This window comes from Urocampus carinirostris, chromosome 18, assembly GCF_059441175.1.
Source record: "Urocampus carinirostris isolate Australia breed hairy pipefish chromosome 18, RoL_Ucar_1.0, whole genome shotgun sequence".
Classification (NCBI taxonomy): domain Eukaryota; kingdom Metazoa; phylum Chordata; class Actinopteri; order Syngnathiformes; family Syngnathidae; genus Urocampus; species Urocampus carinirostris.
This window is the reverse complement of record NC_142366.1, coordinates 15,021,480-15,045,850: the sequence shown is the minus strand read 5'-3', so window position 1 is coordinate 15,045,850 and position 24,371 is coordinate 15,021,480. Positions and strand designations below refer to the sequence as shown.

At 40.9% G+C, this 24,371-nt stretch overlaps 1 protein-coding gene across 1 annotated transcript in view; it reads right to left on the bottom strand.

The window, feature by feature from the left end:
- The window catches only part of sulf1 (sulfatase 1), a 65,092-nt gene that overhangs the window by 3,667 nt on the left and 37,054 nt on the right, over positions 1-24,371 (bottom strand). The window contains exons 6-17 of the mRNA XM_088322249.1: positions 20,478-20,628; positions 19,905-20,080; positions 19,703-19,831; positions 14,726-14,782; positions 12,803-12,929; positions 10,167-10,383; positions 8,441-8,766; positions 8,274-8,368; positions 7,775-7,834; positions 5,292-5,455; positions 5,065-5,207; positions 3,959-4,082 (exon numbers count right to left, since the gene is read on the bottom strand). Coding sequence (XP_088178375.1) covers positions 3,959-4,082; positions 5,065-5,207; positions 5,292-5,455; positions 7,775-7,834; positions 8,274-8,368; positions 8,441-8,766; positions 10,167-10,383; positions 12,803-12,929; positions 14,726-14,782; positions 19,703-19,831; positions 19,905-20,080; positions 20,478-20,628 — 1,769 coding nt within the window. The remainder of the gene's footprint in view (positions 1-3,958; positions 4,083-5,064; positions 5,208-5,291; positions 5,456-7,774; positions 7,835-8,273; positions 8,369-8,440; positions 8,767-10,166; positions 10,384-12,802; positions 12,930-14,725; positions 14,783-19,702; positions 19,832-19,904; positions 20,081-20,477; positions 20,629-24,371) is intronic.

Below are 24,371 nucleotides of genomic sequence, written 5' to 3'. Positions count from 1 at the left end.
GGAAACAGGGCATTGCAGCCAAGTGGAGAATCTGGAGAAAAACGGAAGATGGGGCTGAAAACATTGAAACTTTTCAGCTTAGGCTAACATTAGCAAGTGTGTTTAGTTTTGTGATTTGTAGCTTCCTATCCTCAACATATGTGTAAACAGGGCACTTCAGCCAAGAGGGCATTGTGGAGCAAAACAGTGGGATAAACAAAATACCTGGAACTTTTCAGCTTTTTCTAACATTAGCAGGTGTGTTGATTTATGCCAATTTAATTCTTCTTATTCTCAACATGGGTGAAATAGGGCACTGGAGCCAATTGGAGACTCTGGAGTCCATAAAATGATCCTTTGTCATGGGAAGATAAGATGAAGGGGTTCAGTTTCCTAAATGTGTACCCTCATTTGCTCTCTTGAGCTACCTGTAGAAAACTGGGCCCTGCAGACAAGTGGAGACTCCGGACTCTATACAGATATTAGAATGTTTGTTGGGTCCTCTTCATTCCCAAATGTGTGACCTCAGTTGTGAGTATTATGCCAAACTACTCTTTTGAGCAACCTGAAGAAAACTGGGCCCCGCAGCCAACAGGAGACTGTGGAGTTAAACTAAGTCTTTTTTTTCCTCAAAAAAATATGTCAAACTATCCCTGGAAATATGGAGGATGATGATATGACGTCATGCCTGTCACACGCGTGCACTAAAATGGCCGACGCGGACCGCAAAAGATGTCAGGAGCCCTGAAACGAAAACGGCGGCAAGCTAGCAACCCGTACGGGACAAACTAAGCTGCGTCAGCGATGGGGGGAAAATTGCAGCCAAATTGTTAGCATTTCCCCCTTATGCAGGTGAAAAAACATCACGAATGGATTAGTGTGAAAGTGAGTCCCATGCAAAAGAACCAGAGAAGAAGCTAAAAAAATAAGAATAAAACTAAAAAAAAGCCACAGAAGAGAGAAAAATGGTATACCTGTGTGGCTCATAGCCGCCTCCATCTTTACCTCCTGATCAGGAACATAAAAATCATAAGCAATCCATTGTTAATTATCCATTTCCGGGGAGACGCCGATGGAAAATGAAAAGGTAAAAAATTCATTCACACACTTCGAGAAAGTCATCATGCGGAAAAAAGGAGAAGGAAATCGCTGCCATGCCCACTAGGGGGCAGTAGGAGTCATTGTTCTCTCAGAGAGGAGAAAGAAGATGCGCCTGTGAATAAAGTTGTAATTCCTTTTGCTATGTCGCTTTAATGGGTAAAATAAGCACATTTTTGATGCTAGATTTGCTAGCATGCTTGTGGAGTTTGCCATTGTGTGTTAGCATGAAGCTAACGTACTTTCTTGGTGAACTGATGCAGGTATTTGGAATACACAATGCTTATTTATATTTGGTTGAATCTTTAATGTATGCTCAATTTTATTTGAAAAACACTTCCAAAAACTTCATTTGGTAAACTTAGACTAAAGAAAGCATGAAAAAAATAATAAATTCCCAAACAATGAACAAATCAGAATGACAGTAAATTAGTATATATTTACACATATTTTTTAACTATGAGACTACAATTTCTTTTCAAAGGTATATATAAAAACTCAATTAAAAAGAAAGTATAAATAAGCCATCTAGCAAATAAAAAAATATATACATATTTTTCAAACAATTACAACATTCTTAAAATGTAAACATTTTCAAAATTCCCTTTTTAATTAGTATTTATATTTTATTTTTTAAAATTTATTTTAAAAAGGTATAAATCAGAATTCAGAGTAAATTTGAAAATTTTGTTAAGTCCGTTACTTTTGTTGCTGTTGTTTGTGTTCATGCATGGTCCCTTTAAGAAAAGATGTGACGCCAGGAAGGAGGGAGGGGACGGATGCTTTGAAGACAGTTTGTGTGTGTGCACACAGACGGTGTGAGTTCGACCAACAGTAACTCTTGTGTGAATGTTTATACCGCTTGTTATTTTGTTATTAAATTGGTGTCGAGATTTACCATAAATTCTAGATTATAAGCCGCAACTTTTATCACAAGCTTTCAACCCTGTGGCTTATGCAACGATGTGGCTAATTTATGCCTTTACCTTTAATGGCCGCCAGTGAAGGTCACAGTGAGAGAGGTGGGATATATGTGGCGAGGAAGAACCAAGTTTAATATAACTTTGTACATTGTGCATGAATAAAACTAGCATTAAAAGACCCTCATCATGGAAAAGGTTACAATCGAAAAGGGAGGGTTAACTACCATATAGGGAAAAATATTACAAGTCTGTTCATCTGTAAACGGAAATAATGTGGCGAAACAAACATTACAAGAAGCACAGTCCAACAAAGCAGAAATGTTTTAGGCGGATTCCCATTAATCGGTGGGCGTTTTTGTGTGTTTTGGAGTAATTTTTTTACACGGTTGGATTGTATGGATTGTCCTGGATGTAACAAAGCCATTTTTGTGGATATTCAAAGAAGTTGAAGACGGCCAGGGGACGTAATGGTGAGTTACCTCGGCTTCAAAGTTTTCTGGTATCTTGTTTCGGACTGATTGTGAAGTTTCTCTGATGAGTATATTTTGAATTGGTCATCATATCGTGATTCCCAAGAGTTTAAGCTTTCCAATGATACATGGCATGATGTATTTCAATGACTGGTGGCATTGCACAGAGATGTATTTGTTTAAGGGGTAAAGGTACCGTATATTAATAAAACTTTCTGTGTAGCGTCTTTCTTTGTATATATATCTCATTTTTCAATGTGGGCACGTGCGGCTTATAGTCAGGTGCGGCTTATGTATGTAGAAAATGTTTTTTACTTTTAAAATGTACTGAGTGCATCTTATAATCTGCTGCGCGCTAAAGTCCAGAATTTACGCTAATCAGCGACTGAGTGCATCATTGATCACGCTGAGGGGCATCACATTGGTGTCAGAAGTTTCGGATTTGCCGCGCACGTCCAGAGCGAGAACGTTGCATGGTGGGGTGGACGGACGGGTGGGGACCCCGGCTTTGTTTGCTTGCAGATTGAGGACGTTTCCTGCACAGGGCTGGTGGACACCAGGTCTTCAGCCACAGTTGTGAGGCCAGACGTTGTTCCAGTGGGAACTGTCTTAAACTGAACCTCACAGTATTGAGGACCGTGACCGGCACAATATCTTGGATGAGAGGCGACCTAACATTCAGCCTTGGTGGCAGATTTGTGTGACTCTTATATGTTAGGTCGAGACTTTTTGAAAACTGCAAATATTGTGGTGGACTTGGGAGCTGGGGTGCTCATCCAGCCAAGTGCTCAGCGTGTTCTGATTTCAACCTCTCAGTGAGGTCGTGAAGGAGCGACCATAAACACCGCAAGTGGCAAGTCCCTCGAAGGAAGCGGCAGTTATGAATAACGGAAGATCGGGGAGAGTTTGCTCAACCCGAGATTGTGGAACGACCACAGAGACTGAGGCCAATACAAAGGCGGTAAGAAGATGTTTTTGTTCACCCCTCCGGGCATGGGGCTTCATAAAGGGGAAGGCAATGTAATGTCTGTTACTTTTGTTGCTGTTGTTAGTGTTCCCGCATGGTCCCTTTAAGAAAGGACGTGACGCCAGGGAGGAGGGAGGGGACAGATGCTTTGAAGTAGTGTGCTTTGAAGTCAGTCTGTGTGTGCACGCGAACGGTGCGAGTTCGACCAACAGTAACTCTAGTCTGAATGTTTTTACCAACTGTTATTGAAATGATAAATATGATGCACACCCTGCTAAAAACCTTGTGATCTTTAAATGACGACAAATATTGGGCAAGCATTAAAGACGAAAGAGGTTGAATGTAAAGTGTGTGTTTTTGCACACGTGCATCAACTTAAAACTCACAATTCATGAGCAAAAATTCGTGTCCTTTGTACCTTCGGCATCATTGCTTCCATGCAGCATGCCGATATATGCGTCCACATTTTGTTAAATTTTTCTTTTCTTTTTTTTAGGTGTGTGTGTGATTTTGAGTCGTACCCGAGTCTGAGGTTTTGTATCTGGGGTTGCACTGCTTGTGACCTTGGCAGCTCCTCATCTCCATCAGTTGTCCGTGGAGCGAGTTAAGCACGTCGCGGTCCACTTCGTATACGCCATTCGTCAGCTATGGGGGGCAAAACACGACTTGTTAGCAAGATTAGAAGCATTTAGAAGAAATTTTAGTTTTCTTGAAAACTCATCGCACAACTTGGTTGCCTCTCTTCTCTACCTCTTTCTAATGCGTGTGAGGCACTGGAGAACTCCGCCATCAACAGTCACATGACTCTCCAACACTACTACGTTTTTATTGGTTGTTGGTAGAAAAAAAAAAAGAGTAAAATTAATCCCTAACTTAACGCTAAACCTCAACCCCTAAATACCTGTCCATAACTCCCACCTAAAACCGGACCACTAAAACCTAACCCCCTTATTCCTACTATAGCCATAATCCTAAACCCTAACACCAACCCTAACCCAAAACACTTAACCAAAACCACCTGAGCCCTAACCCTAATCCATATCTGACCTCTTAACTCCTACGCCCTAACCCTAAACCCTACCCGCAACCCCTAAACCTAATTGAAACCCAAACCCGAACGGTAAACCGTACCTCAAACATAAATGTAACCCTAACCATACACTAAATCCCTAACCACTATCCTACCCCCTAACTCCTATCCCTAAACATAACACCTAACCCTAACTCTAAACCATACTTTATACCGTAACCCCTATCCTAAATCTAAACCCTAACCCTGAACGCTAAACCATAACCTGAAACCCTAATCCTAATCTTTACCATAACCCCTATACCCTAACCCCTCTAATTCTAAACCCTAAATGTAACCCCTTAGCCTACACTAGTCGGAAACCCTAAACTCTTAAATGTAACCCTTTCCCTTGACACCCTATCCCTAAACCCTAAATCCCAATCCTACCCCCAAACCTTCTACCTAACCCTATCCTTACCATAACCTCAACCCTCGATCAACCTTTTACCCATTCCTTATTCATTAATAATATTGTAATATACTTTTTTTGTTTTTGAACTGAGCACTATTCGGCCCTAGGTAGTTCGACAGTATCGGTAAGGAGTGCCACCTCACCTGGTAGGGGTCGCTGTTGAGATCGAAGTACTCGAGGAAGCCGGTGGAGAACTCGCAGAAGAGGGTGTTGTGTGTCTCGTTGATGGTCCTCAAACACCAGTACGTGTTGTTATTGGAGCTGGTGCAGGCGCAGAACCCGCCCACTGCACAGACAGAAAAAAAGCAATTTTGTTTAAATTTAATTCAATTCAACGACGGAAAACATCTTTAGGCCGGTTATTCCTTACGTGTCCAGAAGGGGGCAGTCTGCCAGTGGTCGTTGTTGTGCGTGAAGCAGGTGAGTCCCGGCAAGCTGCAGTCGTCGCCCTTCTTCAGTCGCTTCTTCTCTTTTCGTAATTTTTTGCGCCGGCGGATTTCGTTATAGAGCTGCGTACTGCCATCCGGTGACTCCCTGACAACAGAAAAACGTAAACAGATGCTCCGCGTTTACAAAATCCGCTACCAATTTTGTGTGAACCATAACCCCTAATCCTGACAACAACCACCATACTTGACCCATAACCCTAACACTAATCCTTGTTTCAAAAATTTACATTTAACCCCGAACCCTAACCTGAACTCCCTAGATGTAACCATTAACCCTAACCACAACCACTAACCTTGACTCCTAACCCTTACTCCCAATCCTAACCCCTAACTCTAACCCCTAACCTAAACTCTAACCCAAACCACAACCACTAAACTTGATCCTTAGACCTAACTCCCTGTCTCTAACCTTTGTTTCCAACCATAACCCCAAACCTTAACCCCTAACTCTGGCCCTAACCCAAACTTCCCTAAATGTAACCCTTAACCCTGACCATAATCACTAACCTTGACCTTAACCTAGGCTTTACTCCCAATCCTAACCCCCTAACTTTAACCCTAACCCCTAACCTGAACCCCCTAACTATAACCTTAACCCTAAACACAAACACTAACGTTCACTCTACCCCTGTATTCCCAACCCTAACCCCTAATTCTAACTTGAACCTTGAACCCTAACTCCCTCATTTCAACCCTTAATCCTAGCCCCTATTTTTAACCCTGACCACTAACTAACCCAAACTCTAACCCTTAACACTTAGCCCTAACCACGACCACTAACCCTCACCTTTAACCCTAAACCCCCAAACCCTAAACCTCTTAATCCAACCCCTAATTGTAACTCTTCAACTTTAACCCCTAAACTTAGCTCCAATGCCCTAACCCTATTTCTAACCCCAAACTTAAACCCCTACTCCTCAACTGTAACCATAATCCAAACACTAACCTCTAACCCGAACTACCCTAAACCCTTACTCCTAAACCCAAAATCTAACCCTTAACTAACAATTCTTCTACCCCTAGCCTGGACCTGACCGCTAACCCCTAAATGTAACCTCTAACCCTAAATACATAAAAACATGCTCAGCTTTTCCAAAATATGCTCCCAACTTTGAATGAATCATCTTTGCATGCCAGATGATTGCTTCCAGAAATCCGCCCGCACACAAAAAGACCTATAATCGACTGTGTCATATTGACTTCTCATAAACAAAAAAAGTTATTATCATTATTATTATCCCTGATTTTATGACCCGTCATTTTTTATTTGTTTTTATACTTGACACAAATATGGCACGCTAACTTTCCGAGTCATCCGTTTCCCAGCTCGCAAAGGAAACAGAATGGCCAAGACAGTTCCACTGTGTTTGTTTACAGCAGAGGTGTCAAACTCATTTAAGCTTGGGGGCCACGTGGTAATAAAGACACTCTCACAGGTCTGGACTAATAGATAGAGAGTAGAAAAAGAAAGAGGGGGATAGAGAAAAAGAGAAACCCGAGCTGGAAAGATAAAAGGAGAGAAAGAGAAAGAAAAGGAAAGAGATAGAGAAATAATAAAAGAAAGAGAACAAGATAGGGAAAGAGAAAGAGTGAAAATTAAAGAAGAGAGAGAAAGAAAGACACAAAAAGAGAACCACAGAGAAAGTTAAATTGAGAAAGGTGAAAGAAAAAAGACAGAAAGAGAGAACAATAGAAATAGAGAGAAAAAAGAGAGGGGCAGAAATGGAGAGACAGAAAAAGAGAAACAGAAAGAGAGAAAGATAGAAATGGAGAGAGGGTAAGAGAGAAAGATAGAAGAAATACAGACAGAGTAAGAGAAAGAGAGAAGAAATAAAGAGACAGAGAGAAAGAGACAGATAAGAAAGCTAGAGGGAGAGAAGTAGGGAGAGAGAACGAGAGCAAAAGGAAAAAAGACAGAACGAGAACAAGAAAGAAAGTGAGAAAGAGAGAGATGAGGAAAGAGAAAAATAGGGCAAGAGACAGAAAAAAAATGTAGACAGATAGAAAGAGACAAAGAGGATTAGAAAAGGGAAAGAAAGAGAGGGATTAAAAAAAGGGGATCAGTGGAAGGGACATAGGGTGAAGAGTAAGATAGAGAGAGAGAAAATAGAAATAGAGAGAAATATATATATATATATATATATATATATATATATAGGGAGAGAGAGGGATAGAAAGAGAGAGAGAAAGAGAGAGAAAGAGTGAGTGAAAGTGTGAAACAGTGAGTGAAAGAGTAACTGTGAGAGTTGCGCCTGACTTTGGTGACATCCAGTGGACATATTTCCAACTGCCATTGTAATTTTTCACCTGAGCTTCTCTGCCTTTGAGAAGTGGGTATTTGTTAAAGTGACAGTGTGTCAAAATATATGACTGTAGCCAAATAGCAAATAGGTCAATCACTCACTTAAACGGATGCAGTTGCTCATTCCTGTTTTTCAACCTTCGCTCTCCTTTGATGTAAAAACTGGAGGGACGAAAAATACACAACAGAATATTAGTTGACGGGCTATTTTATGCCATTTTGTTCACTTTTAATTATTCTAATATTTTCTATTTGCATTTTTTATTCATATTCATAGTGGATTTTGCTCATTTTTTGCTATGCTAACAATTAGCTTCAACGGACATTGTTTTAAACACTTATTTTTTATCCCTGTGAAGAATAATTAACTAACTCCTACCTTAAACCTAACCCCTTACCCCCTAACCCATACCTTAATCCGAATCATTTACCCCCCAACTCATACCTCAATCTAAATAATTTACCCCTATCCTAACCCCTAACCCTAACCACCTAACTCATGCCCTAACCCAAATCCCTAACCCCTAAACCTAACTCCTACCTTATACCTAACTCCTAACCCCCTAACTCATACCCTAACCCGAATCCCTAACCCCAGTACCTTTTCTTCCCGCAGTCGCAATCCTCGGGCCGTGTCCTCTTCAGATGACCTCGAACTTCCCTCAGGTTTTTAATCTTGTCTTGAAGCGCTTCAATCTGCCAACATTTCATTTTTTTCCCGGTTCAGCATCCGTTTTTACGTAATTACGCCGTGTGTCACGAACGCACCTCCTGGTCCACGTAGCTCTTGTGGTCTTTCCAAGCTCGAGAGGATTGATAGATTTCCCTCTCGCAGTGCACAGAGTCGTTCATCAGGATGTAGCATTTGTGCGTGACCTTGAGCGAGGTCGGATAGCCGACCGCATTGTCGTCCGCCAGCATCGACTCCTGGGATTCGTCGTCGTTGTCTTCGGGGGCGGGGCTTGCGCCAGCCAGGGGGCGGTGCCTGACGGCACTCCCGTCGTCCGCCTGCAGATCCACGTCATAGATCTGGCCCTCAAATTCCACCGAGAGGGACCGGGCGGGGCGTGTGTGGACGAAACGTGGACGGTAACCTGGGAGAAAAAGGGACAGAATTAAATTTTTTTGCATGTCAACGTCATCATTAACACAGCCCAGAAAACAATGGGTTGCTCCCTGCCCAGTCTGGGGGATAGTGCAGGGTACCGCTACTCCAACAGAGCCAACAACTTTATCACATCATCCTATGAGGGGTTTTTGTTTGACAGGAGAGCCTTAAGGAGTGTCATCAACACTGCCCAGAAAATCCTGGGCTGCCCTCTACCCGGTCTGGCGGACATTGCCAGCTCTTGCTACTAGAGTCCAACACATTATTGCCAGGTCTCGCTACTGCAGCAGAGCAGACAAGATTATTAAGTAATCCTAACAGTTTTTTGTTTGGCGAAAGAAACATTTTGAGTGTTATCAACACAGCCCAGAAAATCATGGTCTGCTCTCTGCCCAGTCTGGAGGACATTTCGCTACAGCAGCAGAGCAGACATCATTACGTTTTCCTATAGAGTATTTATGTTTGACAGGTGAAACCTATTAAGCGCCATCAACACAGCCCAGAAAATTATAGGCTGTCCCCTGACCAGTTCAGAGGACATTGCCAGCTCTTGCTATGGTCTAGCAAGACAACAATGCCTATAGCCACAAGAGCTGACAACATTATTAAGTCATCCTATAAAGTGTTTTTGTTTGAAGAGAACCTTATTGAGTGTCAATAACACAGCCCAGAAAATCATGGGCTTTTCTATAACCAGTTTGGAGAACATTGCCAGGTCTTGCTACGCTAGCAGATTCAACAACAATATTACGTCATCCCATCAAATGTTTGTTTGCCAAGAGAAGCTTACTGAGTGTCGGTAATTCTAAATGGAGAAGCAAAAACATGACAACCAAAGAAACAAAGCTTGAGACAATAAAGAAGCATTACCCTTGCTTAGAAATATTACTGTAACCAATTAAACAGTAATAAGGGGGTGACTGAAGCAATGATGGCTTCTAAGCCCACAGCAATCCTCGCAAGTGGAAATTATAACATCTGTTTTAATTCTAATTGGCAATCTCCTCCCCTGGTGCATCCACCAGGTACTCCCCTAGACCAGCTCAAGTCAAGTCACACCAAGAGTAAATGAAGTGTCTTTTTTTTTTCTTTGCATGTTATTTCTTTATAATATTATGTATTCCTATACATGTATATTCCACATAAGTAGTACATAGTATATTCTATTTTATAATTTTATGTATCTTGTTTACCGGGGGTTTGGAAGGCATTAGTTAATAACCATAGGTTCCCATCGCTCCCCCTCACCCCCACCCCCCATTTATGGCAATTTCACTTCGCAATCCCACCCCAGACTGAATTAATCCTGTAACCCGGGGGTCTTTGATACCTTATCATCAATAATAACAATTGCAGTGTATTATTTGAGGGTGGGCGGTCTCTTACGCGGAGTCTGCCGGTTGGATCGTCTCTCCGTCTTGGAGGTCTTGTCGAGCGCAGGCGGGCAGTGGCAGCCGCCGTAGCTGCTGCGGGGCCTCAGGCTGCGGACTTTCTTGCGGGGTCCCTCCTTTCGGGGTCCCTCCTTGCGAGGCCCCTCCTTGGAGCCTCCCTTGCACTTCTGGATGCGCCACTTGCCCGTCATTTCCTCCACGCAGTGCCATTTCTGCGCGTCCAGACAAATGAGTTCGTCTCGTAAAAAACAAAATCAATCGCATCCGACAGGGAAGTTGCGTCGTCTTTGTTTTTTTCCCCTCCGTTGTTTTGGCACTCGGATCGGGCGCGCGGCAAAGTGCGTCAGCGTATAATTACGCGTCGATGCCTTCCTCCTCTGTCTTTCGCTACAGGCGCGATGAAGTCAGTAGAGGGATTAAAGAACAGACAGAAGGAAAACATCTGCCGTGAGGGAAACCGGGGGTGTCAAAGATGCGGTCCTCTTTTTCTTTCTCTGTCTTTTTCTTCTCTCTTGCTCTCTCTCTCTCTCTGTTTCTCTCTTTTTTCCCCGTCACTCTCTCCACCTTTACCTCTTCCTCTCCCATTTTTCTGTTTCTCTCTTTGTCTTTCTCTCAGTCTATGTTGTTTTCTCCCTTTTCCTCCTCACCTGGTTTCTCTCTCTCTCTGTCACTTTCTTTTTCTTCCTTTCTCTCCTTATCTATCTCTTTAACTTCCTCTCCTGCTTTCTTTCTCTCTTTCGCACTCTTTCTTTTTCTCCATTTTACTCTTGGTTTCTCTTTAATTTATACCTCTATTTTTCTTCTGTCTCTCTTTTGCTTTCTCTTCTCTCCTACTCCGTCTTTTGCTCTTCCTCTCTCGCGTGCACTCTATATCTCTTTTTGTCTTCTATCTTTGTCCCTTTCTTTCTTTCTCTGTTTCTCTTTCTTTATATCTGTCACTTTTGTTTCTCTATATATATTTCTCCCTTTCTTTCTCTTTATGTTTCTCACTTTTTTTGTTTCTTTTTTCTTTGTTTGTTTCTCCCTTTCGTCATTTCAATGTTTCTCTCGTTACTTCTTTTTTTTGTTTCTCCCTTTATTTCTTTTTCACTTTCTATCTTAGTCACTTTCTTTCTTTCTCCTCTCCTTTCCTCCCTTTCCCTCTCTCTTTTTCTGACTTTCCCTCCCTCCCTCACCCCCTCTTTTACCCCCTCTCTCTCCTTTTGTTTCCCCCTCTCTCTCTCTTCCTTTCAGTTTCTCCCCCTCTCCCTTTCCTCTCTCTCTCTCTTTTACTTTCCTTCTCTCAGTTCCCCTTTCCCCCTCTCTCTTTCTCCCTTTTTCCTCCTATCTCCCCATCCCTCCTTATTTCTCTCTTTCTCTGTTTCTCACTCTTTAGTCCACCAGTCTGGCCCCATGAGAGCATTTTTCTACCGTGTGGCCCCTCATTATGATACCGTGAGTTTGACACCCCTTGTCTAACCTGAGGACGGTTCTCGGATGAAAACAATCGTTTTTCTTTTTGTTTTGGGGGGGAGTGGGGAGGGGCGGTGAAATCGACCGCACACAGTGGCAGCAAAACCGCAATTAAATCAAGGTTTTCCCATAAAATCAAAGCATTATAATATTCTACCTTACAGAAAACAAAATGACAGAGGGGAATTTGAAACCTGGGCGTGAAAAGATTTATTTGACGGTTTTATACGTCGCCGAAAGCAAAATGAGGAAAACCGAGGAGAGATCTTTTTATTTGTCAGATTCTTTTCTTTTTCTTTTTTTTAACAAATAACTACAGGAGACTAACATTACATCTTAACACCCTTTTAAAAACAAAAACAAAGAATAAACATTACCCCAAAAAGTTTTTTGTACTTATGTTTTCATATTTAGTTGGTTAGTTGGATCCCTTAACCACTAGGGGTCGTAGGGGCACCCTTTCCTGTGGTGTGTCTTGGGCAAGTACAGCCTGGTGGCGCCCATCCCTCTCCAGGCCAATTTACCTTTCTATATTTTCATGTATTCTTTCTGGCTCTTTTATAATATTTAAACTTGAAAAGAAATTCACCTAAAGGGGAAAAATATGCAAAATGATTTAATAATAAATATTAGAAAAATATGTCTTATTATTTTCCTTCTTTTAAATTAATTTGAAATTATTTATTTATATATTTATTTTTGTTTAATAAAATTGAATACAATACAAATATTATAACTAATGTTCTTTTGCTTTCAAAATTGATGCAAATATTTATTAAAATAAGAGAAAAATACTAAAGCTATATTATTGTTTTTACTGTATTTTTTGATAAAGTGTGAAAATATTTTTTCTTATTTTAAAAATGATTTTAAAAACCTCCGTTTAAATTTATTAAACTGTTTTTATTAAAATAAGATATATAAGTTACATGTTTCTATCTTGAGCAAAATAAAATCTATGTAAAAAAATAACTGCACAATTATCTAAACATTTTCTCCTTTTAAAATTGAAATTTCTTATATAAATAAGGAAGAATAACTAAACAAAATTATATTTTTTTTACTAAACTGCAGTTTTGATTTGAAAATATTTTGTGCTCTCCGTATGAAATGAGACGATTTATTTTGTTACAAATCGTTAACTTTCTGTAGGCCGAATCCCAGAAATCAAACTCTTACCTGTCCCGGCTGCTCGCAGGGTGTCTGGAACTCGGCTTGCTGGCACGTTTCCTTGACTTTCATGTACTTGGGAAGACTGTTGGTGTGCGCAGTACTCGCCGAGTCGTCCTTCTTCCTCAGGATCTTCCTGAATATCAGACCAAATGATTCGTCACGATTATCGGCCCGACAGAAAGAAAAGACTCCTTAATCATTCACTTGACTTTAATATTCAATCAGCCCACTACACTTGTTTGAAAGATTACAGGCATTGATGTTTCTCCTTAGAGTATTTTCTAATATTAGAAAGGAAGTAGCCCAACTTGGTCGTTTATCTTCGCTACCTCTTACTAATGAGTACGATGCATAAGAGAGCAGGGCCATAATCCGTCAACACTACTTGTTAAAAAGATTCTGTGCATTTACGTTCCTTATCAGAACTTATTTTGTTTTTCTGAAGAAGTAGTCACACAACTTGGTCATGTCACCTCTGTACCTCTTGGTAATGAGTGTGAGACACTGGTGAGCTTGGCCATTGTCGGTCATATAGCTCAGGATGTGTACAGGCTGTTGTGATTGTTTCGTTTTAGCATATTTTAGTTTTCTAGACAAGCATAAGCCCGACTTGGTCATGTCACCTCCCAACCTCTTCGGAATGTGTGTGAGGCACTGGAGAGCTTGGCGGTAATCAGTCGTATAGCTAAGGATGTGTACAGGCTGTTGTGATTGTTTTGTTTCTAGCATATTTTAGTTTTCTAGAGAAATATAAGCCCAACTTGGTGGTGTCACCTCCCAACCTCTTCGTAATGTGTGTGAGGCACTGAAGAGCTTGGCAGTAATCAGCTTTATAGCTAAGGATATGTACACGCGGTTGTGATTGTTTTGTTTCTAGCATATTTTAGTTTACTACAGAAATATAAGCCCAACTTGGTCGTGTCACCTCCCAACCTTTTCATAATGTGTGTGGGGCACTGGAGAGCTTGGCAGTAATAAGTCGTATAACTAAAATGTGTACAGGCTGTTGGGATTGTCTTGTTTCTAGCATATTTTAGTTTTCTAGAGAAACATAATCCCAACTTGGTCGTGTCACCTCCCAAACTCTTAGTAAAGTGTGTGAGGCACTGGTGAACTCGGCACAGAATCAGTTATATAGCTCAGTGTTTACTGGCTGTTCTGATTCTTTTTACCAAGAATATTTTGATTTAGGGCGATAGGAGAAGTACACCCCCATAATTTGTATTGTAAAGCGAGAAAAGCTCATTTGGAAAAATTAGGCCCGTTTAAGTCCGTTATGGCACTGCTTGTGTTAGCTATTTTGGGTTCATTTAGGTCTGTGATCTTAACACACATTTGGGGGCACTGAATGTCTACCGATCCTAATATAAACTAAGTACAGTAGACCAAGAGACTACGACATTAATCTGTTCCGAGTGGGGATAGCAAAATGAAATTACCCTATACCAGGGGAGAGCAACCTATGGTTATTATCTACCCCTAGTACCCCGGATAAGAACATTGAAATAACCAAGTAGTTTAAGGGATATACAAATAAACATGACTTCAAAATGTTTTGTGTGAAAAGGTACAGTGAAGTACAGAGTGAAAAAGTGCTTTGATAATTTTGATAATTGTACTAATTAAATAAAATCATAATGTGTAAAAAAAAAAAAGAAAAGATTTCCCTAATTTTTATAGTTGAATAACAATTACAAATAGTAAATAGAATAATAAATAAAATAAATGAATACAAATAAATTGTGAAATAAGAAAATAAAAATAAACACAAGTTTTGTAGTGTAATTTAACCAGAGATCTTACCTCTCATTCTATGCCAATTCAATATTGACTGGAGTGAAAACCTTTTTTTTTTTTTTTAATTTTAAACCTCATTTAAAACAAAACAGACAGTTTGGGATGATTGTAAAGGGCCAATGGAAAATTTACCCTCGCTCCACCAGGAATGTGTCCCTCCAGACTTTGGGTTTCCGGTTGGGTTTGAATCTGAGAAAACAAAAGAGTGACTTGGACAATTCATCTCGCTTTGATTTCCGTTTTTCCTGATGCCGCAAAATAATCCGTGAGGGCTTGCAGTTTTCCCCCTGCCCTTAATTGCTGCGGCTTTTTCCCCCGAACGCAAAATTGTGCAGGAAATTGCAACCGGGAGACCTCAAGCACGTCTCGCACGGGTCTGACGCAAAGCAGACAATGAGGAAGCCACAACATGTTAAGTCTCACTTGGAAGTCTCAAATGCATGTAAATATTATTACATAGGGCTTTGTCCACTAGCATTAGCAATTAGCAGTGCTAAGGGTGCACTTCAAGTGCCTCTAATGCAAATGCAAACACATTAATCGCAATTACAGGCACTTGAGCTGCACCGCTAGTCCTAAATACTAGCAGCCGTGTCGAGGACACTACCTACTTTAGCAACTAGCGGTCCTCAAGGTACCTTCACCTTTAGCTTTCACAATTTAGCAATGCTAAAGGTCCAGCTCAAGTGCTCTAATTTGGGCATCAATTGTTAGCGGCCATGTCAGGGACACAAGCTGCATTAGCAACTGGCAGTGCTAAAGGTGCAGATCAAATGCTTCAGGTGCTAGCATTAGCAACTAGCAGTGTACAGCCCAAGTGCCTCTAATGTGGTGTTAGCATCAGAGGCACTTGAGCTGCTCCTTCAGCACTGTTATTCGCTAATACTTGCAGCTGCATCAAGGATGCTAGCTATAATAGCAACTAGCAGTGCTAAAGTTGCAGTTCAAGTGCTTTGGTTGCTAGCATTGGCAACCAGCAGTGCTAAAGGTGCAGCTCAGGTGCCTTAACTGCGTCATAAGAAACTAGCAGGTCCAAAGGCGCAGATCCAAACACTAAAATCTCAAATTTATCATTCAGTCTCTGCCGTCAGTCTGCTGTGGCATTAGTATTTGAGCCAAATGAGCTGCACTTTTCGCACTGCCAATCGATAATGATAACGGCCATGTCAGGCATGCTGCTATAGTATCTAGCAGTGCTAAAAATATAGCTTAAATGTATTGGCTCCTGGCATTAGCAACAAACAGTACTAAGTACCAAGCTCAAGTGCTCCTGACACTAATGTCGCATTAGAAGCACTTGAGATGCACCCTTCACTGCTAGCTGCTAATACTAGCGGCTGCATCAAGGACACTGGCAACATTAGCAACCAGCAGTGCTAAACTTGCAGTTCAGGTGATTTAGTTGCTAGCATAAAAATGGGAACACGCTAGACTTGATTCTGACTCGAGGAGTTTTAACCTCAAACATTATGGTGTTACCGTGTACTACCGTTATCTCGGATCATTATTTAGTTACATTTGAGGTGCTAGCTAAGAGTAGTGTTAAAAAAGCTGAAGTATTTAGCGGACGCAATATAAGCACTGGCACAGTTTCTGAGCTCTTTGCACTCCTTCCTGGAGCAGTTGCGTCCTTTCCTACATACATTGGCTCGATTGACTCACTCATGAATGAGTTCAATACCACCCTGACTAGTGTGCTGGATTCAATAGCGCCCATAAAACTAAAATCACGTCCTAAAAGACGCACGCCTTGGTTTACTGATGAAACTAGAACCCTTAAACAAGAATGCAGGAAATTGGAAAGAAAATGGCGCGCTACCAAGCTTGAGGTTTTCCATCAAACCTGGTGTGACAGCTTGTTAAAGTATAAAGCGGCCCTTGCCTCTGCAAAATCGGCCTACCTTTCGAAGGTGATTGCGTCTCAAAAGAACAACCCCAAAGCCCTTTTTGACACTGTAGCATCGCTTACAAGGCAACAGACTATCGCAGATAGTTCGACACACTCTGCTCAGGACTTAATGGTCTTCTTTACTAAGAAGATTCAATGCATACAGGAAGAAATTGCTAAATAAATTATTAATACCACACATATTAAAGGACTGAAATTTACAGATGCACGACAGGGTGGCTGCCTTGGGAAAATGTCCGGTTTTAGTGAACTGTCACTTGATGATCTCAAACAGGTGGTAAATGCGGCCAAACCGACAACTTGCCAGTTCGACCCGCTCCCAGGTTCACTTATTAAAAGTCTTTTTGGCGTCCTTGGACCTTCAGTTCTAAATATTATAAACATATCACTCTCCTCAGGTGTAGTTCCAGCAGCTTTTAAGTCCGCCGTTATTAAACCCAGACTGAAACGACCCAACCTTGATCCAGAAATATTAAGTAATTACAGACCTGTGTCAAACCTACCTTTCCTCTCTAAAGTACTCGAAAAAGTAGTGGCACAGCAGCTGAATGCTTTCATATCCGAGAATAACCTTTTTGAATCCATGCAATCAGGATTCAGGGCTAACCACTCTACTGAGACAGTTCTGATCAAGGTAACAAATGATCTCCTAATGTCAATGGATTCTGGCGCTTCATCACTTTTGCTGCTGCTGGATCTTAGTGCTGCTTTTGACACAGTGCACCACAATATCCTACTAGAACGGTTGGAAAAATGGATTGGTCTCTCAGGAACCGTCCTCTCGTGGTTCAGATCCTACCTCTCAGATAGAACGCACTGTGTTAAATATGGTGAAATGACATCTGAGCCCTTTAATGTTACCTGCGGTGTTCCGCAGGGTTCAGTGCTTGGACCCCTTCTTTTTAACATTTACATGCTTCCATTAGGTGACATTATTCGCAAGTACAATATCAGCTTCCACTGCTACGCAGACGACACTCAACTCTATCTTCCGTTGGAGGAATCTTCCACACTAAACTGTGGAAATTTGGAGGCCTGCCTCACTGAGATAAAAGAGTGGATGTCACTCAATTTCTTGCGTCTTAACTCTGAAAAGACCGAAATGTTAGTCATTGGTCCATCTAAATGCCGTGACTTATTCTCAAAAACTGCTGTGAACATTGACAAATGTCACATCACACAGAGTGACTCAGTTAAAAATTTAGGTGTCATATTTGACCCTGATCTAACCTTTGAGATGCATGTAAAGAAAATTACTAGAACCGCTTTCTTCCATCTTCGTAACATTGCCAAAATCCGTTCAATACTGTCTCAGTCTGATGCGGAAACTATAATTCATGCATTTGTTACCTCCCGTCTCGATTACTGTAATGCACTACTCTCCGGTTCCCGAAGTCCAGAATCAAGTCTCTTCAGCTAGTACAAAACGCCGCAGCGAGGCTTTTAACTAGGACAAAAAAGTACGATCACATAACACCGATTTTGGCTAACTTGCACTGGCTCCCAGTTAGCCAAAGATGTGACTTCAAAGTTCTCTTAGTATTGTACAAAATCATCCATGGACTTGCTCCCTCTTATCTTTCAGATCTGATCTGCCCCTATGTCCCGGTCCGAAGCCTACGATCTGAGAGTGCCGGTCTTCTGGTGATCCCGAGAGCAAAGAAGTGTTCTGCTGGTTCGAGAGCGTTCTCCATTCGGGCACCGGTGCTGTGGAATGCTCTTCCCCCTGAGATCCGATCCGCAACCTCAGTGGAAATGTTTAAATCTAAACTTAAAACTCACTTCTACTCCATTGCTTATGAATAATAACCTACTCTTCTTGTCGACTGAAAAATAGTCTGTGTAACATAGTATACTAATCTGTGAAGCCCTTAGAGACTTATTGTGATTAAGGGCTATACAAATAAAAATGACTTGACTTGACTTGACTTTAGTGCCAAAGGTGCAGCTCAAATTCCGTTATCCAACACTAGTATTAGAAATAATAATAATAATCTGTTAGCGATAATAATAATAATAATAATAATCTGTTAGCGACTACGTCAAGCACACTAGCTACGACAGCAGCTAGCAGTGCTAAAGGTTCAGCTCAGGTGTCTCAGGTGCAGATCCAAAAGATAAACCATCAATTTTATAACTCAATCCAGACCGTCTGTCTGCCGTGGCATTGGCATTAGAGGAACTTGAGCTGCCCCTTTAACCCCGATAGTAGCAAGTTTTAGTGGCTACATAGGCATTAGCAGAATGCACTTCCTTGGCTTTATTAACCGTGCAAAAACATTAAAACAGGATTAAGTTAACCTGTGGTGTCCAACATGCGCCCCGGTGGCCGGATCAGGCACACTAAGGGTTTAATTCCGTCCCTCGAGATAATGCCGAGAGACGCGCAAGAGAAAAACAAGCTGCAGTTTTATATATTTCAACTTGATGTCATTAAAGCCAGGTGTTACTCACAAAGCAACTGTAGCTGTATTTCTTTCTTTCTCCATCTCTTTTTTCTTTCTTTAACTCTTTCTCTGGCACCATCTCTCAGTCTCTTTCTCTCTCTGTCTCTCTCTCTCTTTCTCTCTCACAGTCTCTCTCTCTTTCTGTCTCTAACTCCCTTTCTCTCTCAGTCTCTTTCTCTTACTGGCTCTTTCTGGCTCTATTACTCATTCCTTCTCTCAGTCTCTTTATCTCTTAGGCTTTGTCGCTTTTTCTTTTTCGCTCCAATTCTGTTTCTCTCAGTCTCCTTCCCTTTCTGGCTCTATCTCACTTTCTATGGCTCTCTCTCGCTTTCTCTGGCTCTCTCTCATGGCTCTGACTCTCTGTCTCTGTCCCCCTCGCTTTCACTGGCTTTCTCTTTCTCTCTCTTCATCTCTCTCTCTCTCTCTCTCTCTCTGTGTCTCGGTCTCTTTCTCTCTTTATCTCTATCTCTCCCTCTATCTACCTTTCTCTTTCTGGCTCTCAGTCTCTTTCTCTCTCAGGCTCTGTCACTCTTTTTCAGTCGCTTTCTGTCTCCGGCTCTATTTCTCTTTCTCTTGCTCAGTCTTTTTCTCTTTCTGGCTCGATTTCTCTTTCTCTCTCCCTTAGTCTCTTTCTGTCTCTGGCTCTCTCTTTTAGTCTCTCACTCTCTCAATCTCTCTCTCAGTCTCTCTCTCCCTTTTTCTCAGTCTCTCTCTCTCTCTCGCTCTCTCTCTGCAATTCCCATCCATACTTACCTATTGCCAGTCCTTTCCTGCTCCAGCAGCTTCAGGATGGACTTCCCGTCCATGTCGGGTGGTGTGTCCAGGCCGGCTATGTGGAGGATGGTCGGCGCCAGGTCGATATTGAGCACCAAATGGGGGTTTCTGAAGCCAAAGCATAAATAAATGAGGCGAATCGACAAATAAACCTAGTTGTATTTTGCGGCGTTTTCCTTACATGGCGCCGGGCTCCACGTTGGGACCTCGGAGGAAGAAGGGAACTCGGATGTCGAAGTCGTACGGCATGGATTTGCCTTTGACCAGCCCGAACTGCCCGATGTGGTAACCGTGGTCGGCCGTGTAGATGATGTACGTGTTGTCCAACTCGCCCGTCTCCTCCAGCATGTCGTAAACCTGCAACAAAATCATTATTAAGTCAGTTTTTCTTCAAATGTTTTGAACCAAGGCACACTTTTAACATTAATTCATTCAATGTTAGATGTTTTTCTGAAACGCATTTTTTTATACATTTTATAAATATCATAAAATAATAATTAAAATCAGCAACATTTATTTTTCTGTATTATTTTATTTGCATTGCAGCCTTATCAAACAAAATATGTTGTTAAATATACTGTACCTCCTCATGAGCAGATAATTAGTATACACTAGAAAAAAAATAGTAATCTGCTGCCACCTACTGATTTAAGCGAATGTTACAGTTTCTCGCAAAGATGCTCAATAACTGCATGCTTTTTGCATAGATAAAATTGGAGAAGAAATAGTCTCACGGTACTTTCGTCCGTCTCACCTTTTGGACGGAGTCGTCGACAGACATGAGCGTCTGCAGCCTCTTCCGGTGGAGGAAATTGGTGAACTCCATGTGGATGGGCCGCATGGGGCCCGTGTACTGCATGATCCAGTGCTTGTCCATGTTGGGGGCGTAGTTATAACTGGGAGTACTGGTGGGAATAAAGACAGGTAAACTGGTTTGAATTTTGTCCATGTTATTATCACAGAATATTATGTGAACATCCCCAAAATAATGGAAAGACAAGACTCTCCTAAATGACCCAGGCTAAAGGTAGATTGTCCAAATGTACTGTAAGTAGCATATTATTCAAAAAACAAAAACAAAAATCAAGCAGTGCTCAAGCCAGACTCTCTTAAACAACCCGGGCTTAAGGTACACTGTCCAAATATAATATACCTAGAAAATAAAATAAGAAAACAAGTAGCCTTGAAAAGGCATTTTGGCTTTATGCTAACATACAAAGGAAACCACCATTCCAATGCTAACTAATTTTATATAAACGTCCCAAAAAGGCCTTTGAAAAATGCATAATCGATAATAAAAAAATCCAGAATAAAAACTCTCCTAAATGACAAAGGCTTAATGTAGATCATTAAAATGTATTGTATGGAATATATTGGAAAACGATTGGTTAAAAACAAAAACAAGTACGCTTCAGGCAAGACTCTCCTAAACAACCTAAGCTTAACGTAGATAGTCCAAATATACTGTACGTAGCGTATGAATAAATAAATAAACAAATGTATGAAGAAATAACAATTAAATACAGAAGTACAAGTAGTATTAGGAGCACCTGTTAGGCTAATGCTGAGATAAAAAGGAAACAACCATTGACATGCTAATTCTGAGCAGTAGGATATTTAGTGATTCTATCCGAACGTACCAAAAACATCAAGGAATACTTAATGGACAGTAAAAACTCTTTTAAACGACCTAAGTTAAATGTGGATGGTTAAAATAAACTGTATGTAAAATCAAAAGAAATTAATAAAATCAAGTAGCCTTGAAAAAGGTCTGTCGATTATGAAAATAGTAGCAGGCCTGCAGGAGTGCGCGTTATATACGAAGAAATACGGTCACCAAAAACGCACAAAATTGGATTAATTAAGATATTCTTCAAAAATGTCATATTGTGAAAGCTCCCTTTTGTGAGAGTCCACGTAACAGGTGCCACGCGCTAGTCAGTCGCGCTAACTACCCGTCAATGGCGCGAGCTAGCTCAATGGCGCCAGTGTTATGCATGGCAAAAAACGTCTCCAGAGCGCCGTGCCAGAGAGTTTCTCTCCCGGACCGGCCTCTCGCACAGAGAACAGATTTTCCTCGCCGAGCTCTTGGCACCAGGAGATTTTTTTTCAGGGTTGGCACGAGCTGGCGAAAAATAATAGTTCTCCTTAAGTCGGCTTTTCGCGTCAACAGGACTCAATAAGTCACGGCCGTCTGAAAAGTGAGTGAATAAACAGAGAAAAGGCTGGTGAGGCGGCTGAGGGACGCGCCTCACCCGTCTGGGACGCTACCGAGACCACTCGCGGTCGTTCAAACTGCGAAAACATGTCGCACTTGATTGACAAAACAGGGTCAAAGTTTCTTTGTCACTTTCGGGGATTTGAGCTCTTCATTGAGTTGAAATAGAGGGATGAATCTAAATTATTTTGATAAAATTGTCAGTTTAAAAAATCTGTTCCAGACCTCATGAAATTGAGGGAAGAAACTCCGGAGTTAACTAATTAATTAGTTAACTTTGACATTTTTTTTCCAAGTTAGTCAGAATATATGTTTTTTTTCTGTTGACTAAATCAGTTATTTTTAGGTTATACCTTTGGGGCGAGTTATTTAATTCAGTTTGGATAAAATATATTAAAAAAACATCAAAAGGAAGAAAGAAAGGAGTTTACTGATTAACTAGTGTGACATCTCAGTAGCCTAGATGGTAGTGTGCCCGCTTTGAGACTGGGAGGTCGCTGGTTCGCGCCTCGACCGAGACATACCTAATTGGTATAATGGCGGCGCCCTCTGGCTGCGGCTGCATCGACTCGCTACAACGGGTCAGGTGTATCGACATTTCGTTCTGTGTACATTGTTACAAAGAATGACAATACAAAGGAAATTATTATTATTATTATTATTTAATCATGTTAGTCACAATTTACTGATTTTTTTATTCTGTGAAGTTAATCAGTTATTCTTATGTTAAGGATTTTAGGGCCAGTAATTGAATAATTTTGGATGAAATAATAACAAAAATTTGAAAATTTACAAAATTATGCGAGGGAGAAAGTTAAGATTTAACTAGATAACTGCGATGTTTAACTCCTTAACGTTCTGACAGCCCGCAGGTGTTACCATTCTTTGAAATATGTCATGCCACATATCATTGGAAAGCTTAAGAACTCTCAGGATTCAAGATAAGATGTCCATTTCAAATAAAATGATCCCAGAAACATCACGCTCAGTCTGAGATAAAATACCCAAAAATTATATACAGTAGCTATACAATAGCTCACCTCTAACATCTCCTGGATCTCAAGATACGATTCCTCCCCAAATATTGTGTTTTTTTTTCCCATTAGCTTAATCAGTTGTTCTTAAGTTAAATTTTATATAGTTAAATGAACCTATGGATGAAATTAACAAAATCACGAGAGGAAGAAAGTCAAGAGTTAACTAATTAACTAGTTAAGTGTGGCATTTAATCAAGTTGTTCACGATCCGCAGTTTGGTGGACAATATAGTGCAGATTTATTGTGGACGTGTCAACAAAACAGGAAGTGGGTAAGCTTCCATAATTGGAATCGCTCTTTGCAGAGGATAAAGAATTTAGGCGAGTTTTTCCCACTTCATCGAGTGGAAACAGGGCAAGTCATAGAAAACATTTCCATGAAATCGTCGGGTAAAATCTACAACTTGAAAATTTGCCAACTCATAAAATCGAGGGAAGAAACTCAAAAATTAACTAATTAATTAGTTAACTGTGACATTTGATCAAGTTAGTCACAATACACTGTTTTTTCTGTTAATTCAATCAGTGAAGATTTTCTTGGGCTGGTAATCAAATTATGAAAGAAATAATTTAAAAAGGGTCAATTTGAAAGTGTTCATGCAAGGGAGATAGTAAGGAGTTAACTAATTAACTAGTTAATTGTGGCATTTGATCTAGTCACACTTTCATGGAATTATGCAATTTTGCACGTAATGTATTTTCTAATCAATAAAACTTTCTTCAAAAAATATTTTTCGGTGATCTTTATCATTCATAAACGATTAAAATCGTTCCGACTGGATGATAAAATAGTGATTTTATTCCTTCGCCAAATCGCCCAAACCCTAAACCAAAATACCATCTGGCTAAAGGGTTCGTTTCTGCTAGCCCGTCTATGGCATTTTACATGAAGAACTAGCATTAAGCTAGCATATAACCTGCATATAATGACTTTTTTCGTTTTGTGTAAAAACCAAAAACAAACACGGTTTAGAAATAGATATTTCAATAAAATTTCCCGTGGAGAGAAATCTGCGTCAAGAGAGGAGGTGTCAAGAGTGGGCGGAGCCTAGTCGTAAATCATAAACACAGTCTGTACTTTGGACGGCTACGCTCGCCAAGGACGTGTTTTATTCATGCGATTAACATTCCTTCGCCGTTTAACGATGCGGTTTTACCAACCCGGTGTGAGAACGTAGCGGTTAAGTGTTGCTCAAGGGAATGTCGGTAATCCCGACCCCCTACCCCCTATTTTCGTTAATTCCTGTTGTAATTAACTCATTCAATGCCAGGCGTTTCTTTCAAATGGGAAGAGCGGTTGGCAGCCAAAATTCCCAGTCTGACTCAATTTTGAAGGCCTACAGAAAATCTTTATTGGCCTGGAGGGGGATGAGCGCCACCAGGCTGTACTTGCC